We start from the raw sequence: 19,311 nt of genomic DNA, 5'->3' as shown, positions 1-19,311 counted from the left end.
ATTGTTTTGCAAAATCTATCTAAATTTAATCATGTTTTATGAAAACATTGAGAGCATGGATTAAGGTGTATTGGGGAAAGGTCTCACATGGAATACCTGCTAGCACAACACCTTTATGCTGGCAATGAAAACTATAGTGTTGGTACTCATAGAAAAAGAAAAGAGTAATATAGCTAGTCACTTAGTCACAAACCAAACTCAGTCCTCTTGGTTATTTTTGTTCTTCAGACCCAAAATAACAAACTCAGAGTGATGCCTCAGCATTTTTGTCCATATGTAATCACTCCAAATGAACTCAGACTCCTCTTAGGCAGACTGCTTCAACAGAACTGAGTTTGGTTTGTTTAAAAAGGACTGTATGTGAAACAACCTTAGAGTAGACCAAAAAGTGGACCAACAGAAAAGGGACTTGTGGTTCACTTCAGCTCTGATGGAGCCTCAGTCCTCTTTCTGCTCACATTATAGTTCCTATGGAGCTGTCAGACCTTTACTGTTTTGGATTATGGGTAGCTTTCACAGGATCGATAAACTTGCCCTTTTGGGGCTTGACCCCTAATAATATAGGTATTAAATCTAGACTTTTTTAGAAATTACCAAAAACTTATTTGTCAGACAGTGAGCATAGGGTCTTTTGTGCCCTTAAGGTTCTGGGGTCTTAAGGCAATTGTCTGCTTTAACTGGTTAGTAATCAAGCCTTGGTCCTATATTAATTTAAAGCAAATTTATACTCCTGATAATCCATTCTGATGGTTTTTCACTTGATACAATAAACCACATTTCTTTAATGCCTGTTAATGTTACAGAACTGGCCAAAGACAAAGTGAGAAGAAATGTTCCTGCAGGGATAACACTTATAATTAACTGATTTTTCTCCTCCAATGCCTCACCTCACTTATATTTGGGAAATACATTTTTTAAGACATTGAAGTAAGATTTAAATAATATTAGGACTGAAATTTGTGCAGGTCTATAACCAACAGAACCTGGCAACCCTGACCTGTCGCGGTGTATTGTCGTCGGTCCACAAATGAAGACGTAAAAAGCACAGAAATAGAACATGTAGAAGTCGCATCATCAATCCACTAGCTGTCATCCTATCTGTTTTTATAAAAGCCACTGGAAATGTTGGGACATTTTGTTTCATAGTTAGTAATGGCATATTGACTACGAAACTGGAATAATTATATGTTGTAGTTTGATTTAAATGTGTTCATAATAATGAGTTATGAATTTGAGTGTCATGATTTTCCACACGGAAAGTTCTCATCATCATTAACGTGTTAATGTTGCATATATTTATACATTGCATCAAAATAATTTTTTATATATACTCTATGTTTTCAACGGGGAGTTCCTTCTATTCATCGTAAGTCTAGCAGCAGTGCTGCAGCCTGCAGAAAAGCAGAGACGGGCCACAGAAACATGGACCTTATCAGTAAACCAAGGAGCAAGTCTATCGTCTGGCTGTATTTTGGCTTGAAAGCAGATGAAAAGGGACAACCTTTGAACTCTGGCGAGGCCATTTGTCGTTTATGCCGAAAAATAGTGCTTGCAAAAGGAGGAAATACCACGAATTTAAGAAGTCATCTGAGACGTCGACATCGTGCAGATTTTTTCGAGACCACTTCCTCTACGACCTCTGCAGCTTTGTTTGAGGCGCCAGGTGAATTTTCAAATTCAGTGATTTTCCTGCACTGTGTGGTTTAAAGCGCATTGAATTTGAGTCTGACAGCACTGACCGCCATTGCAATACATGGATCCAACCCCTGTAAACTGACAAAATACAGTTGCAGTGGGGCTCTACTGTGGATTTTATAAAGTTACATCGTCAATGTGGAGCAGTTAATTGTGAAAGAAGTAGACCCTGACCCTAATGCTGCTCTTGCATGCACGCTCTTCACTAATTTATAACACACTTTAGACCACAGACCACACGATACGGTATAACTTGTTTTTTACTTAGCAGGATGTTTCATGATGTCACATAGATGTGAATGTATTTAACGTGTCACATATATGAATGCAACATTCAGTTCTGACTATGCACTGCAATAAAGATGTATATAATCAAGATAGGTCGTTAACACTCAAGCGTCGTTTGCTTAACACCGGTCAGTATGTTTTTCTGAGTAAAACACTATATTTAACTAGGGATTATCCAATGTCAAGTTCTTTTAATGTAACTTCCATGTCACATTTTGGGACACGGGTAAATATTATACTGTCCAATGCTGAGTGTTGATTTTCGCCATAAAAAAGCATCTGTAAATCACTTTACAGATGCTTTTACGCATGCGTAAAGAGAACGCCAGATACGAGCGCGAGTCTGTTTTACGACAGTCTCATCCTTGTTGTTGCCATGGTATCAGTTAAACAGCCATTCACGCAGTCCATTGTAAGAGGGCTGACGGTAACATTTGGGAATATTTTCTTATCAAATTATCACTTGTTTCGGGAGGTGTTGACATTGTACCGCTGGCATGACATGTCGTAAATAACAGTTCTGCGGTTGGTGCGATGATTGGCCATTGTGAGCCGCCATCTTTTGCATTTTAAAACCCATTTTCTAAACAGACCCGTCTCTTCTGTACAAGGTGATAATGACTGAGCTATAATCGTCGTATAACACCCAACTTGACTACGGTTTGGTATCCATCCGCTTTGTTTACATGGCCAAAAATTAACACTTGCTGCGCTCGCTGCATTGAATTTATTAGCTACTACTCTAACAGCTGATGGAGCTAGCAGCTAACATTATGAACACAGACCAGAAGGATCCTCTTGATAATTTTGATTTGTTTGGTTCCGATATGACAACTAAAGAGGAGATCATTCTAAAAGAAGAGGAAGAGTCACAAGAAGAGGAAGAGTGTGAGGTAAATACCACTGACATTTTTAGGCATGCGATGGTATCAGACCTGGAGCTTGATGAACTTGAAGACAGCAGGACTGAAATAAGCAAGGTTACTAAGAAGCAGACGACATGGGCTGTGAACTGCTTCACAGGCTGGTTGGAGTCTCAGGGGCTCCAAGTGGACCTGACTACAGTGGAGAAGACTGAGCTCAACAGGCTGCTGAGACACTTTTATGGATCAGTACGCAACAGCAAAGGAGAGCTGTATGGGATTGCCAGTTACATTGCACTGAGAGCTGGGCTTAACCGTTACTTCAAAGAGCCTCTTGTCGGCCGTCCTGTGTGCTTAATGAGAGATGCTGAGTTCACATCAGCCAACAAGGTGTTCTTGGGAGTGCTGAAGAGAATTAGGAAGTCTGGTCGAGACATAACATCACACCATCAGGCACTGTCGCTGGATGACATCCGCATCCTAAGACACTCACGTGCAATGGATACCAGCACTCCAAGGGGACTTCTGAACAAAGTCTGGTTTGATATACAGGTACATTTCGGCCGCAGAGGGAAGCAGGCCAACAGGAATCTGAAGCCAGATTCATTTGTAATCAGAAAAGACGAGAGAGGACTGAGATACTGCACTTTAATTTTTGGTGATGAGACAAAAATGTTTAATGAGAAGGACCGATGCTCTATGTTTGAGAAGCCAGGCAATGGACTCTGTCCCATTGCTTCTCTTTTAAAGTACCTTAGCAAACTCCCATCCAATGCAGCCGCCCTCTACCTGCAGCCTAAGAAGGAGCTAACAGATAATATGTGGTACAGTCACATCCCCCTAGGAGTCAATTATCTGGGCTCAATGTTGGCTCGCATGTGTAAAGAAGCAGGAACATCTGTGATCTACACCAATCACTGCATCAGAAACACACCCTTTCACCAACTGTGTGACGCAGGACTGGAGGGGAGAGAGATTATTACTGTCACTTTGCACAGGTAGGATGGGTTTGCTCACCTGTTGCCATCTAAATATACATTTGTCCCATTTCACTTGGTCAAACTGTGTAAATACTATATTTCTAACAGGTCTGAAAGCTCCCTCCAAAGTCACCAGACACCCTGTCTCGGGAGTCGAAGGCAGCGGAGTGAGATATTGCCAGAGAACTATTCAGCTGGCCCAGCAGGTCTGCCACCAGACAAGTGGGCACCCCTAACAGAAGATCACTCAAGCACACACATTCTGCACCACTGCTGCAATGGATTCATTATTTTAGTAAATACACCCGAGTGAAATATTCAGATAAATGTCTACAGAAAACGAAGGAATCAATGTGATGCTGGATACAAGACGCTATATATTTGTCTTGGTGGGAGAAGAAAATAAAACAAATCAAAACAAACTTAAAGCTTCTGTCTTTGCTATAAACAACTAAAGTGTAAAATGGTCTGTATTTACTATAATATACAGTATCTAGTGTTGTATATAGCAGCAATCACATTCTAATGCAGTGACATCCTCCTGTTTTTTTTAAACCTAAAACAACCAAAGAAACAGTAAACATGCTCCATAAAGAGGACCGTCACCAACAACATCTCACCATATTTTACTAATTATTCCTTTATTTTTCTAGGTTTGGATCTCAACCATGACGAATTTTTTGAGGATGTTCCATTTCTCCAAAATGCTTCAAATCAGAACTATGTCCCAGATGCTGTGTTGCCACCTGGGGAGCCGTGGCTCCATGGTGGCCCCTCCCGAGCAGTGCTATCCCTGCCTTCCTGCCTGTGCCTGTGCAGTGAAGTTGGGTCTGGGATGTCTGGTCCTGGATCTTCTGGTGAGGAGCACATGGGAGAGATGAAGGTGTACGCCAAGTGTCACCTTCAGCAAGGTGTCATGTTTGGGCCCTTTGTAGGAGAAGTGTGCAGGGGACAAATGCCGACTAACCTCAAATATGCCTGGGCTGTAAGTAGACTGGTTTGACTCAACATAAAGAGGCAGTTTAAAATCAAGTTATTGCAAAAACTAGTACTGTTTAATGCCACAGTCGCATTTAAAATCTACTTTAAAATCCAAAATCCATGATATAATTTGTGTTGATAAACCAGCAGAAATTCCATATAGAATTGGTCATATTTCATATCGTATATCTGACATACACATCACTCCCATCTCCAGATTAGGGATGATGCTGCTTTCATCTACGTTGATGCCTCTGATGAAAACAAATCCAACTGGATGAGGTGTGTATAATGTTTTCTTTCTCCCTGTTGCTTTATGTTTTTTGTAATGCTGTTTGACATTCAGTCCTTTGTATTTTTCTTTTTTTTTTTTCAGTTTTGCTTTTACTTTGCTGGTCACAGTGACACTCTGTATATATATTTGCTCTATGTTTTAGGTATGTAACATATACGAGCAGTGAGGAGGAACACAATCTGGTCGTCTTCCAGTTTTACCGTCACATCTACTACAGGGTTTCCCAGCCCATCCCAGAGGGAGCAGAGCTCAGGGTCTGGATTGGCAAGGATTATGCCTCCCTGCTGGGCCTAGGGATGGGTGAGTTCTGTCCCACTGTGTTACTGTCATGTGATAGATACACACTAGCTGAACCATATTGGTCTTTCAACTGACAGTAGACTTATATTTTAACTAACTATTATTCTGAAGGTCTATATAAATATCTTCCAGTAACCTGTACTTTTGTTTTTGGTGGGGCAATACAGGCGACAATGTGAAATGTGAAGTTGGAGACAAGGAGACAGCTCTGCGCCTCCTGCAGGATATTCAGTTGGTCACCCTCCCGGAGCCCAGCAGCACTTCCCTTTGGTCAGATCAAAGCCAGTCACAGAGCCCCATGCCTGTCATCAGTGACGTGACAACAATGTCAAACCCAGACACAGCTAATGATCCAGGTGGGATTTCTGCCTCTGCCCTCACCAACACCTCCGTGATCTCCTTCCCGTCCCCGAGCTCTCATCTGATGGAAAAGTATGATTTTATGCCTGGAACCGAGAAACTGCTGAGTAACCCAAGCGCCACACAGAACAGCCCGTGGTACTTTTTTGGGTTTGAGCCAGACCCAACAGGTCGGCCTCTGGACCGGAGCATAGCGGTGTGTAAACTGTGTGTGGAGCACGTGGGCTGTGCTGGAGGGGCAGCAGACCTCCAAAACCACCTGACCAACAAGCACCACATCAGACCACGTGATAGTAACAAGGATCGGAGTCTTCTGATAATAGGTAACGATCACTGTCTGCTGTCTGTTTGCATTGTACAGTAGATACAGAATATCAAAGTTTCAAGGTTAGAGGAAAGACCTGGTTTATCCCAATTTGAACTTAATTTTCATAGATTTCACCATTATATATGAAAAAATTTTACTCACCAGATCTGAGAACAAAGAACCATTTCTGTAACAAAATCCAGCAGCAAAAAATTAGCAGTAAGACAGGTAGTAAGCAAAACAAGAGTTAAGCCAAATTATCTAAACCACTTAATTTACTGGTAAAATTTAAAGTGAGAACAAGAAAAATGTTAGTAAGGTCAAATATAACCAGGAAGGAAGCAATTGAAAGTTATGGTACTAACTTTACTGTTCATTTGTCTTTAACCAAGACCCTGTCTTAGTTATACTACATGGCTAATTGGTACAAATTGGTAAATTGGTACAAAACACAGCTGAGGCTGATGGGAATACATTATTTTTTCAAATATAATTTTGCAAATTTAAATTTTGACCTGACAATGAAGCTAGATGGAAAGGAATCACCAAAGTTATTTAGGATTCATCATCTTTGAACCATAAATGTTTGTACTGAATTTTGTGCCAGTTAATTCTGTAGATATCTATCTATAAGTGAAAACCTTGACCTGCTGACGGCACTAGAGGAATAATCAGAAGACCACCAATGACGTTATGAGTCATCTTCTAGGCACCATGAACAGCAGTACCAAATTTCATGGTAATCCATTTAATAGTTGCTGAGATATTTCAGACTTCAGACCAAAGTGGTGAACCACGCCACGTCATTAGTCGGGGTATAAATAGGGCCCAAGTTGTAGAAACCAGAATTTTACTTTTAACCATCCTGAAGCTCTTTTGTTGTTGTTTGCCTTTTTTCCAACAAACAACTGCGGTTTACCTAATAAATGTGTCGAGTATAGTACAAAGCTTGGTGGATATTAGGGCCGGACAATTAATCACATTTGCGATAATATCGCGATATGATAAAATTAGATTTTCTAACCGCAAAGGCTGCAATTACACTCTGGTCACAGGACATGCAAGCTAGAGTAGAGCAGTTGACTAAAAGGGAATAAAAATATGGCACGCTACACTTTGACCTGTGGTATAATGGCCTCAGGCTCGACAGAACCTGGCACTGCGGAAACTTTAGTGTCAAAGAGGAGCAGCACGTCGGTTGTGTGGAAAGTTTTTGGTTTTAAAAAAGAAGATGCTGCACAGCGTCAGGTATTGTGCAGAACCTGCCTTGCTACCGTCGCTACCTCATGGGGCAACACTACTAACCTGTATGTTTACGACTTTGATAAATACACAGGATAAGCGGTATAGCATGCCCTCCTGCACAAATTTTAGCCAGGTTGCCATACCATAGCTATATAAATAATACAAGCTGAAAGTCACAGCGGACCTGAGTTTTTCACTACTACAACTGACATGTGGTCAAGCCGTACAGCGGAGCCCTAGTCTTACTAATCAATCTAATATTGTGTTTGTCGAATAATTCAGAAGATAAGGAACTTAAAAAAAAAGAAAAAAAAATCTCATACTTAATTGCAATATTGGTGAAAAAAAATTGCAATTAGATTATTTCCCCAAATCTCTCAGTCCTCACTCAGATACTTTAATAATCCCAGAGGGAAATTGCAGAGTTGTAGCAACCACTTAACATACAATGAGTTAGGTCATAAAATGCAATAATAGGCTAAATTACACAAATTAATTAGGGCTTGGACGATTATCCGACGTTGTCGATTATAAAAATTCGACGTGGAATTTTAGTGTCGACGCGTCGTGTAAAACCACACAGGGTAAATGTTCATAGAACAAAACCGGAACTTTCTAATGGGACCGTTTATATCCATCGTCTTTGGTTTACCCGGATACAAGCGCAGCGCACGGACTGGGACAACGCGGTGACGTAATTGAAGTCATTGACTACGTGAATGATTTGCGGCTGTGTAATCTATTTGAACAACATGGCGGCGTCTACCAGCAGTACGATGGAGCATGTGGAGCAACACGCGGCAAAAAAGGCTCGCACACGGTCCTCCAAAGTTTGGGAATACTTTAATCTTGATAGCAACGGTGCGGCAGTCTGCACACTCTGCAAAGTGCATCTGGCATATCACTCTAGCACGACAGTCATGCACGAGCACATAAAGAGGAAACACCCTGGTGAGTAACTGGAAAATAATTGCAATAAAATTACTGTTAGGTTAAAAAATAATCGTTAGATTAGTCCACTAATCGAGAAAATAATCGCTAGATTAATCGTTTAAAGAATAATCGTTTGGGACAGCCCTAAAATGAATAATTAAATAAAGTCAAAAAATATATTTATATATAAATAAAAGAATAAATAAAGTTAGCTATGTGTACTATGTGAACAGTGTTTGTAGAAATGTGTTGTCAAACTATGGTAGATTATTTGCTGATTGAAGTTTTGTTTTTTGTTTTGTTTTTCAACAGGTCAACGCTCTCAGCCAATGATGGTTAACAGCGGTCTGGTCAGCACCTTCCCCCTGGTTTTGTCTACTCAAGTGACTGATGCTATCACCAACTTTCTCATCATGGATCTCCAGCCTCCAGCTCTGGTAGAAGGGGAAGGCTTCAGACAGCTGATCCACACCATCCTGCCCACCTTCAAAGAGCTGCCGTCACCCTGTCAGCTCGAGAACCTCCTGAAGGAACACCACACCAAAGGCAAGACCAGCCTTGCTCAGCTGCTGAGAAGGAAAACAGGAAGCGGAGAGATTGAGGAGACCTCTGACTACACTGCTCCCATCGAGTTTGAGCCCAGGAGACGTGGGCGACCTGCCAGCTATCGGAGGGAAGTTCCTCACTTTGTCACTTTAAGTGTGGATGTTTGGTCCCACAACTGGCAGGGCAACGTTGAGAAGTACCTCACCCTCTGGGCACATTATATAGACTCTAATTTTACCTTTCAGAACGTGGCCCTGGCAACCCAAAGACTGACAGAGAGTGGGGTGAAAGATTACACCCTTCGAGCAGTGGAGGCTCAAGTGAAAGCGATGGCACAGGAGTGGGGAATCTCTCAGCCCAATCTGGTCCTGTTGGGAGGGGAAGGGAGGAATAAGATGAGGCTGGGGCCAGTAAAGAGCGAGAAAGGTGGAGAGGCTGCAGGAAGCGTCCCTCACCCAAACTCAACAACATTTCTTGAGAGGGATGACTCTGTGTTACCTGAGGAACCGCATGGCTCTGAGCAAAGTCATTCCAGTGAGGGACTACCATCTGTCCCATGTTTCTACAGCGCTGTGCAGGACTGCATTGAGGAAGTGATGTCACATCCCGTCATCTCCAAGACCCTCTGCCTATTCCAGGGTATTCTCTCAACCCTGTTCCAGCCACCTGCCCAACACAGAGGCTCATATCAGCATCATGTCCAGAGTCTGTTGCAGACCCTGACCAAACAAGAACAGGCAGAGCTGAAGTCGTGGGCTCATAGTCGGCCAACGTGGAATAAGCTGTACCAGCTACTGAGCACTCTGCTAAAACATAAAAGTATTTTTTGTGATGTAATAAGAGAGATTAATGGGGAGGGCTTGTCTAAAGAAGACAGTGCTTCAGACACCAGTTCATCTGGCAGCTTCCACGCAAACCCGACCTCCAACACATCCTCAGCAAACGTCTCAATGCATTCTGAATGGAAGGCCCTGGAGGAGTTGTGTTTGGTCCTCAAACCTCTGGATGTGGCATGTCGAACCCTCGCCAAGGAGGCGTTCCCCCGTCTATCCCTCATCAAACCCATTCTCATTGGCCTGCTCTCCCGTCACCTCGTAGCCCGACCGGGAGATTCGTCATCCATCTTAAAGGAAGTGAAGAGGATGATGAGGCGGAACTTGGCAAGCTGTTACCACAACCCTGTTGTCAACAGGGCTCTGTGTGTGGCATGTTCCCTCGACCCCCAGTTCCATGGGCTGGGGTTCATGGAGGAGAAGGTGAGTCATAAAGTTTAAATGAAGGAAACCGACAAGTGAATATCTGGGGGCTCACTTGAAATTTTTAACCATGCTGGCAGCATGGCACCTATTGGTTGAAGTCAACTGACTTTACCCTGTAGCATCAGTTTTTAATGAAATGTCTTGACAACTATTGGCTGGATAATCATGAGATCTGGTTCATTTGATTCCCCTCAGTATGAATTATAATGCCTTTTTTGATTAGTGCCATTATCAGGTCAAAATTTTAATTTCTCCAATACCTTAATGACCAGATACCCACACAAAACTAACGCTCCCATCAGTCTCTGTACTTTGTATTTAGTCACTTATTAGCAAATGTTAGCATGCTGACATGCTAAACATTAACATATGCATGCTGTTAGTCTAGACTCTTAGTCTTGTTGATACAAGTGCAGCATGATACCTAGGTTTCTGTAGTGATAACAAAATGCTGCTTTGGTGCTGCCTTACGTAAAGCATCCTCTTTTACATTTAACTAAGAAGCTATTACAGAGGTTGTTGTCTAAACAAAAGCAGACATACAAAGACCGTGCTACAGTAAAATGTAGTCTGACATTGGTTAAGTTTGGATTTAAAATCAGGAACTGGTTGATAAAATGTCAGTTTATGGTACTTGACATATTTCAATACTCGGTGCTCTGGACAATTTTCAGTTTGTGTTAGGATAAACATTAATGTGTACTGAGAGATTAGTTTCCTGCTTATGACCACTTCATGTGTGTTTGTGTTTGAATGTTCATTTGCCAACGCAGACTGAATGACATTAACTTTTGATTGGTGTTAAAAAACGTATAACAATGTGTCATGTGAGGAATAGTCGGGTACATGGATTAGATCTTTTTGCGATTATTTTCTAGGAGCAGACGGTCACTTTTGATTGGCTGAAGAAAGAGGCCGTCAGGATTGTGAAGGAGGACAGGAAGAGGGGCCAGGATAAGAAGCAAAGCCAGTTTAAGAGAAGCCCCTCCCCTGGGTCTCCAGAGTCAGAGAGTGAATTCCTGCGGAGGAGCAAACGCCTCAAAGAATCCCGCCCAATCAACTTCAGAGAGATCGAAGATGATGACGAAGAGAGCGATGTAGGAGAGACGGACGAGAACGAGTCCGCAGACCCAGGCTCTCAGGCTGGTCTGTCGGGAATGGAGTTCCTGCTGGGAGACTTGTTCTGCTCTGCCCCCCGGAGCAAGCAGAGCTCCGTGGAGGAGTCTATAGACATGGAGATGTCTGTTTTTAGAGCCGACAAGGGGGCCTCACTGGGAGTGGAGCCTTTGCAGTGGTGGAGGACGAAAGCAGTGCAGTTTCCACTTTTGGCTACAGTGGCACGGGCCTATCTGGCTGCTCCCGCTGTGGCAGGTAATGCTGCACAGGAGTTTGTGCAGGAAGGAGCTGGAGCCACGTACAGAAAGAGAGCCAACATCCCACCAGAGAGTTTGGACGCGATCCTGTTTCTCCACCATAACCACATGCCCACCTCTGACACAGGGCAAACAGCACTGAGGAGTGATGACAAGAACAGTGGGACTGAAAAGATCCCATAAACACACACACACACACACACACACACACACACACACACACACAACATTCATTCCTTTTCACAAACTCTGAATTTAACACTGTAAGCTACATGTGTAACACTTACCCTTATCCATATTTAAAGTTGATTATTACCATAAACCAAAGGCCCAACACAAAGTTAGCACACTGGAAAAAAACGTCTCCAGCTAGCATAAAAACAGGATGCTGAGGCTGAGGACACACACAGGTCAAATAAAAGTGTAAAATAAGGGCAATTTAGGAAAGGGATTGGAGATTGGAATTTATATTGGATTAGAACATCCTTCAACCATCTGAATTTTACTGATCTGATCTGAAATCTCATTTCAATCTTGATTGTTATTACGGTCAATATGTGTAGTCACTAAAACTGATATGTTTTTTTATATCCTGATTTACTGGAGAGAAAGAAGACTAACACTTAATGTAGTGTGTGTAGTCTGAACTATTCCACTACTGATTTACATTTAACTTTGTTGCGTGTACTTTGTAGCACCTAGTGCCTTACCTTGTTTTAATACTATGATGAAGTAGATTGAAAAGTATTCCTTTTTTTCTACCCTTAATGCCAAATTTGAAGAAACATATATATATAACTGTGACGGCGAGGGTTCATGGTAATACTGTGCAAAAACTTTTACCAAGTGACTTTACTTTTGCATCATAAGTTGTATTTTGTTATGAATCAGTAAGTTATGAAAGATGGACTCCAAAGACTGAATAAACTCACTTCATGCCGCTTTTTCTTCATGTTACAGAATTCAAACATAGTGTCAGTAAATGAACAATGGAACTTGGATCACAAGTGATCACTGAATAATGAAAAACACCTCGAAGCCAAAAAAAACAAAACAAAACTGTTACTTGAGTAGAATAAAATGTGCTCTCATTTCAGTTGTGGAGAAACGTTGTTTACTCCTCGTTACCGTGGGTCTGCTGTATTTCAGAGGGCAATTTGTTAGATGTGTAGTGAAACTTTAAACTTACACAAAGTATAATGCACTATATCATATACTGTTAACACGATGTCTGTATTGTTTTAGATTGTGATGTTGATGAATCTTTCATGCAGAGTAATGGTTTTTGTCTTACTGTAATGTAAATATACCTATCGCATTCTTTTAAAATAAAAAATATATTATCGTTTGAGCAGTTTAATTATTAATTTTAATCATTCAAAAATAACTGTATAAACAAAAACTATCAGCACATTCTGGATTGTACAAAACATTGAAAAACTTGTCTGCTCTCAGAAGCATTAAAAAACAGGATATCATTCCACTTAGATTAAAAAAAAAATAAAAAGTTGTAATCCATGAACAGGAACAGACAGAAAAATGTTTTACAATCTGAAAAATAAAACTTATAGACAGAGACTAAACATTTTATTATCCCTCTATAACTTGGATTCAGCCGGTGTGGAGCCATTAGCGGCCTCAGTCTGGCCATTGTCCTCCCTGTGGCGGGTTAGTTTCCTGCAGTGGATGAAGATGTAGACAGGATGGATAAACACCAGCAGAGTGAGGAGAGTCAGAGCAATGTCCACCTGCAACACATCAAAGCACCATACGTTTTACATAATCACACTACTCCATCAGTTTAATTTAACATGTGGACCTATGTTACATTTTGAAATGGATTCATTGAATACCAGTGGCACAGGCTTGGGTGTCAGTGTTGTGAAATGTATTCTTGCCTAAATGTGTCGCCCACAAGGTCAAAATATCAGCTTAGTATAGCCCATTTTGATATTTAGCAGCTGTTTCTTTTGTACAACCAGTTTCTTCAGCACTTACAAAAAAGGGGTCTCCACCCAGAGCTCCTTTGATGAGGGCGAAGCAGGGGTACTGCAGCAGAGAGACGACAGCAGAAATGGACATCACCAGGCCGTACAGCTTCCCGAAGTGACAGGCTGGAAATCTGCGAGAGAGAGAGAGACGTGTCATTTCCCCAGATGAGCTATTAACTGTAACTTGGGACGTGTCAGCTTGGCAACAACAAAATAATGTGTAGAACAAAAGCTTTGAATCATCATAGAGTTTCTGTTCAGTGTCAGTCGCCCTTCACCAATCGTGTTTGGTTTTTTCATTTGACAATGAGGCTGCTGAAGTGTCTTTCAGTCAGAGCTGGTGATGGTTAACGTCTGACCACTGATACTCTCTGCCAATGCATTTATTATGTTTTGCATCTATTATCATTTTCTGACACTCCCTCCCTGTGACAGTACATCATTTTGCAGTGTTTGCTAATGGATCTACAGTTCAGACAGCAACTGCTTTAAAGGTCCCATATTGTATAAAATGTCCATGTCTTTTTTTGTTTATAAAGCAGGTCTAGGTTCTATATTAATAGTATAATATAGTATAAAAGTATCAAAGAGCTCAGTTCACAGAGAAATGCACACAGCCTGTATTCAGAAACTGAGCCTTAAAAAGAGCTGTCAGGACTTCTGTAACTTTGTGATGTCACAACAAAACAGTCACCGCCCTCAGCCATGGCCCAAGACCCAACCCACCTTGACCCAGCGCCAGGCTTTGCAGGATTTTGGTTTCTCTGAGAGTTTACCTGAAATCTGCTACATTTTCATTTGATTATTCAGAACAGTGAGCCAATCAGAAGAGAGGCTCAGAGCCTCCTCTCTTCTGATTGGTTCACCGACCTGTTGTTACTAGAGCTCCAGAGAGAAGCCTGAAAGAGTATGTAAAACTACATTGAGATGGTTTTTGGTTCTTAAAACCACAAATATATCTTCTTAGAGATATTCTGTTACAAGTTACAAAAACACTGTAACCAATACTTTCCATCCTTTAAGTCACAATTACAGAGGTATGCTGCTCCTGTTAGTTAATATATATTGCATTTATGATGGCTCCAGTCTCACACTAGTGAAACATAGAAAAGTTACTTTAGTGTATGTTTGATATGAGTCATGTACCTCAGCTCATCCATCTTGCGATGCCAGGGAAGAAAATCAGGTAAAAATGGTGATTGTTTACAGATTTGCTTAGTCAGCAGATCTGTAGGATGGGTTTTATGAATGGTCTTAATCCTACAAACTCTGTACTCTTCAATATTTGGAGTAAAACTGGTGTATTAATTTCAATTTTACAGTATAAGTGAAGAAACGACGCAGATCACAAAAGTGCAAAGATACAAGATAGTGGCTGCCAGGACTGTAACAGCTACAAACACTGCGAAATGATTCATGTAATACTGCATCATGGTGACACACTGAATGTCAAACATAAGGAAACTGCAAAGAGGACCAGTGTCACTCATCTTTTGTCAACCACAGAACAAACTCACTGTGAACAAGAACCAAACACTGTGGCCGTAACCAAGATGGTGCTTTCCGCAGGGCTTCTGTGCTTTTAAATGTTTCATATATTTTGTCCACCCCCGTGTATGTGTTAGTGTATGTGGCGGCTGCTCACGCAATGCTGATGAAGGCTGCGTTTCCGCCGTAGAGGAAGGAGCGATTGAGGACTTGTAGAACAAAGGTGAGATACTGCAGAGGGAGGAGACTGATGGAGGCGCACACGGAGAAGAGCAGGCACTGCAGGGAGGTCAGGAACAGAGACAGAGAGGAGGAGCGCAGGTCTGCCTCCCGCTCGGTTTCTCCTACAGGGTGGAAAATGGTTAAGAAGAATGAGTGAAGTTGCTCTGTTGCACACACACACACACACACACACACACACACACACACACACACACACACAAACAAACAGCATGTCGTTCTGACATTAGTGACATCACTGATTTACCAGGAGCGAGAGGCTTTCCCTTGTGTCTGTCCATGATGAGTCCATTCCACGGGGCACACAGCACTCCGCACAGCTGGGTGATGGCAAAGGCATTGGTGTACTGACTTACTGAGGGAGTTACGGTGGGAAGGAAACAGCCATGGAGAAAAGTGAAAGGAGGTGGTGTTGGATGGTGACAAGCGAACAGAGAGAGAAAGAACAAGCAGAGAACCTTTAAATCAAAGTCGGTTAACACGCGTGATAAATACGTGTCTTTTGTAATCAGTTACCCAGGCTGGGATCGTTGTTTGCCAGGCGGTTGAGCATGGGGTTGAGTGTGCCGATGAAGAGGTAGTGTCTCAGCTGCATTATGGACAACCACAGCAGATGCCACAGGAAGAACCAGGACAACACACAGCTCCGGAAACTCGCCGCTAAACACGTGAAAATTAACATTAAAGTCTGTGTTATGTTACATTTATTTAAAACTAGTTGTGACATTTCAAACATGTTTTGTCCTTTATATATGTGTATCTGCTCAGCACTCGGTTCACAGTGATGCCATACATTCATCCGAGTGTTTTCTGGTAAAACAGTCGAACAGCAGATCCACAACTACGCTGCATTTCAATAGCATAAGAAAAATAAAAGAAGACTGCTTGCTACTGTGAAGTGTGTGTTTTATCATAGTGGAAAACAGGTGATTAGGACTGAGGAAGATCAGCGTCAGTGATCATTTCAAGTTTTTTTTTATAGTTGCTTGCTTCATGGCCACATGCAAAGAAGCTATTTTTACTTTTGGATGTCATGTTTCTCAAGTATCACTTTAAATAGATTACGATTTATTGGCAGTTTTATCATCCAACCACGGACTCCACACATGACAGCGCAGATGTTGTGGAGAAGATGGCAACAGTCAGGATAAGTACCTTTTGCAGAGTCTTGGGCCTCCGTCCCGTCCTCAGCTGCTGCTGGTGCGTTGTCCCTCCCACTGGACTCCTGTAACTCTGTCATCCTGTCTTCCCCAATCCTGTCAAACTGCTCCACACTGTACGTGTTGGCCTTTCCACAATTCACTCTGAGCATCAGAAAAAGTGGACGTACTGTATGTGTCAGGTGTTTTGCATGAAGATGATCTACATAAGCTCAAGGAAAATAGCAGCTTCAAAGTTGATGTGATATTCTCACCCGTAGGTGTAGTGTTGTGGCAGAGGGTACGGGATGTGGGTTCTGGGCATCAGCAGGACGGTCCTCACAAGGTGAATGATGCTGCAGAAGGACAAAACAAGGAAGGAGGAGCGGAGACTGATTCCCTGTTCGTACAGAACCTGGAAAGCAGAAGAAAAAAAAAAAAACATCAAAATAAACATGTATGTCAGATAGGTACACGGCATCATGACCTCAAATAGTGTATTTCAAGCACATTTCAAACCACAAGTTAAACTGGGTTTGATGTAAGCTGACGGAATGAAATGCTCTAAATAGCATCTAACGTTGTTTAGCATCTAACAGTCTAGGGAATAAATTCAAATACAGCCAGAACCTACGTAGATGAACCGCTTCACTGTTTTACCTTGATGACGAGAAACACAGCGGCGGAGGAGTCAAAGGCACCGTTGTACAGGGTGATGATGGTGGAGCGGTGAGCTGCGAACAGGTTGCCCACCTTCCAGACACACACAGTCACATCAATACAGAATATTGTATTGAATTATAGCTTTCTAAGGTACTCAAAATATTTATTCAGGACATACAGTGTGTTTCTATGGTAAGGCTGTACAGGAACACTATGGGGTATTCACCTGCATGTTGGTTAGGAGCAGCAGAATTCCTCCCACAGCGATGGAGGACAAGGCAGGAAAAAGCAGCTCTGAAAACGCTACAGGACAGTGGAAGACAAACTCGTCATATTTTATTATCCTTCAGATGAGAAATTACTTTCTTCACTAAGTTATTATGACATAAATGTGAACTTATTCCCTTTTCTTTCACTTGGTTAGTGTTAGATCCATGCAGCAGAGACGTAGTAATGGAAATGGTTCAGACAGGTTGTAGTTATTTCAGCAGATAATTAAGAATTAAATATGGGTTTGATGTAATTAAAACATTAATTATGTACTATAATCACTTGGGTTGCTAGTAATAACTGCCATAGTTTTTTACTGGGAGCCATTTGTAACTCGGCAAACATTTCAGAAGAATCCAGAGAGAGAGGCTGTCAGAATCAAGACTTGTTGGCAGCAAAGAGATAAAATTAAAGGCAGCAGGAAACTGTATATGTCAGCCTGAAAGTTGGCACCATGAGGTGATGTTTAAAAAATGTAGTGAGCTGCTGGAATGGTTACATGATGGTATTATTTGATGTACGCTGTGTATACTTGTGTGTGAGTTTGTGTGTAATTACCTGCACTAGAGAAGGCCACAAGAAGTGTTCCAGTAGTGTACAAACATCTGGAGAGGGACATATGACTGAATTTAGAGCAGCCATGTCCATATTTATCAACCAGAGCATACACACACTGACACAAACACTACACAAACACTACACAAACACACACACACACACACACTTATAAAACCTTTCCAAATTTCACCACATATAAAAACACAATGGTGAATAAGAATCTATAGAAAGCACCACATGAATATTTGTACTGGCCACATGTGGTGGATGTAATGGAAAAAACAGTTTTCCTCCATTTCATGTAATGTTTTCTTTTAATCGGACTGGATGTTCTCTTCTAATGTATGCTGATTGAACAAACCGTATAAACTGATCTCCGCAAATAGTGTACACTTAATGATTATGCAAGATAAACATACCTTGTACCCTGGATGAAAGTTGAACCATGCTTAAACATGTGTACGTAACAGTCACGGTATAAAAGAGCTAAGTTTGAGATTGGAGGGGGTCCAGACTCTTGATACCGTTGTGGTTGAGAGAGGCTGCACCCTATTTGGCCAAATAGTAATGTGTTGATCTTTGCCTCTGTTCATGATCATTGTGTTGATTTCTGGTTGTTCATTTTAATTTGACATATTGTTCAGTAATGAATCTTTGAATCTTGACATACTCATTGTTGTCTGCTTTCCTCACCTTTGAGCAAAATTGCCTCTACAGTGGACAGAACTAATACAAGCTGACAGTAACTATAATGGGTTGTCTGAGCTGAAGATTTGCTTTTATTGAATTTATTTCAGTTATTTCAAACTAGTCGTAATAATTCAATTATTCCCTGTTAAATTGGTATTTCAAAAAACACACTTTCTGTCATGGGGTGGGCTCTTTAACCTGAAATATATGCATTTATGTGTAAATAAGTAACCTCAGTTACATAACAAAAAACTTCCTCACAACATACTTGTGGATGTGTCTAAGTGAAATGTACCGTAGGAATCAAAAGGTTTGAGTAATAACTCATTTTAAAATTGGTAGACTCTTGCTTTCTCTGCTAAATTGGAGACCAAAAATAATGCACTAAAATCCTCAGCAATTCATCTCAGTGTGCTGTGTGAGGAGCTCTGAGTAAAGTCTCTTAAACTACTGAGTGAAAGAATATTTGATTTAAAAACTAGGGTTCTTTGGCAGTTAAATTCTATAACGTCCATAAAACTACAAAATTCAAAGCATTGGAGTTTTTTTTATGTTTGGAGAAAGAAAGATGACATGAACTGACATTCCCAGCAGCCTGGTCACCATGGTGCCAAACCGATCAAACAGGTAGCCATTGGCGAGATTCATGAAGTTGTTGAGGAACGAGGCGATGGTGAAGACCAGAGAGAACTTCTCGTCCTGCCGACTACAGTCTGCGAGAGAGAGAAACAAAGGAAAACAGAAGAAAAGAAGCAGTGACTTCTTGCAGCTTGGGAAAATATTTGAGCAAATTAGACTCAAACCGATGAGAACATCACCACAGTAGTTGTGTTGTGTGTTCACTCAT

At 41.5% G+C, this 19,311-nt stretch overlaps 3 protein-coding genes across 4 annotated transcripts in view; 1 reads left to right on the top strand and 2 right to left on the bottom strand.

Annotated features, from left to right (window-relative positions):
* Positions 1–1,059, bottom strand: part of ccdc175 (coiled-coil domain containing 175) — a 4,208-nt gene extending 3,149 nt beyond the window's left edge. The window contains exon 1 of the mRNA XM_023421972.2: positions 998–1,059. Coding sequence (XP_023277740.1) covers positions 998–1,059 — 62 coding nt within the window. The remainder of the gene's footprint in view (positions 1–997) is intronic.
* Positions 1,060–1,407: 348 nt separating this feature from the next.
* On the top strand, positions 1,408–12,774 carry LOC111666686 (uncharacterized). 2 transcript variants are annotated; one of them, XM_087178164.1, is made up of 8 exons: positions 1,705–3,844; positions 3,935–4,032; positions 4,480–4,811; positions 5,025–5,089; positions 5,245–5,402; positions 5,570–6,085; positions 8,560–10,049; positions 10,931–12,774. In XM_087178164.1, exons 1-8 carry the CDS (start codon positions 2,736–2,738, stop codon positions 11,606–11,608), a joined length of 4,446 nt encoding a protein of 1,481 aa, XP_087034290.1. In that variant the 5' UTR covers positions 1,705–2,735; the 3' UTR covers positions 11,609–12,774. The 2 variants fall into 2 exon arrangements, with proteins under 2 accessions (XP_023277872.1, XP_087034290.1); XM_023422104.2 differs by lacking the exons at positions 1,705–3,844; positions 3,935–4,032 and adding an exon at positions 1,408–1,663.
* The window catches only part of slc43a3a (solute carrier family 43 member 3a), a 10,077-nt gene continuing 3,042 nt past the window's right edge, over positions 12,277–19,311 (bottom strand). Inside the window, exons 3-12 of the mRNA XM_023422106.2 lie at positions 17,775–17,821; positions 17,173–17,249; positions 16,944–17,036; positions 16,559–16,698; positions 16,300–16,448; positions 15,661–15,804; positions 15,392–15,499; positions 15,062–15,248; positions 13,424–13,547; positions 12,277–13,173 (exon numbers count right to left, since the gene is read on the bottom strand). Of these exons, the coding sequence (XP_023277874.1) occupies positions 13,024–13,173; positions 13,424–13,547; positions 15,062–15,248; positions 15,392–15,499; positions 15,661–15,804; positions 16,300–16,448; positions 16,559–16,698; positions 16,944–17,036; positions 17,173–17,249; positions 17,775–17,821 (1,219 nt within the window). The 3' untranslated portion in view covers positions 12,277–13,023. The remainder of the gene's footprint in view (positions 13,174–13,423; positions 13,548–15,061; positions 15,249–15,391; positions 15,500–15,660; positions 15,805–16,299; positions 16,449–16,558; positions 16,699–16,943; positions 17,037–17,172; positions 17,250–17,774; positions 17,822–19,311) is intronic.

This window comes from Seriola lalandi, unplaced genomic scaffold (genome assembly GCF_002814215.2).
Source record: "Seriola lalandi dorsalis isolate HSWRI2012SDOR001 ecotype SW California unplaced genomic scaffold, Sedor1 jcf7180002054678, whole genome shotgun sequence".
Taxonomy (NCBI): Eukaryota; Metazoa; Chordata; class Actinopteri; order Carangiformes; family Carangidae; genus Seriola; species Seriola lalandi.
Note: the sequence above shows the minus strand (reverse complement) of the source record. Positions and strands in the feature narration are given on the sequence as shown.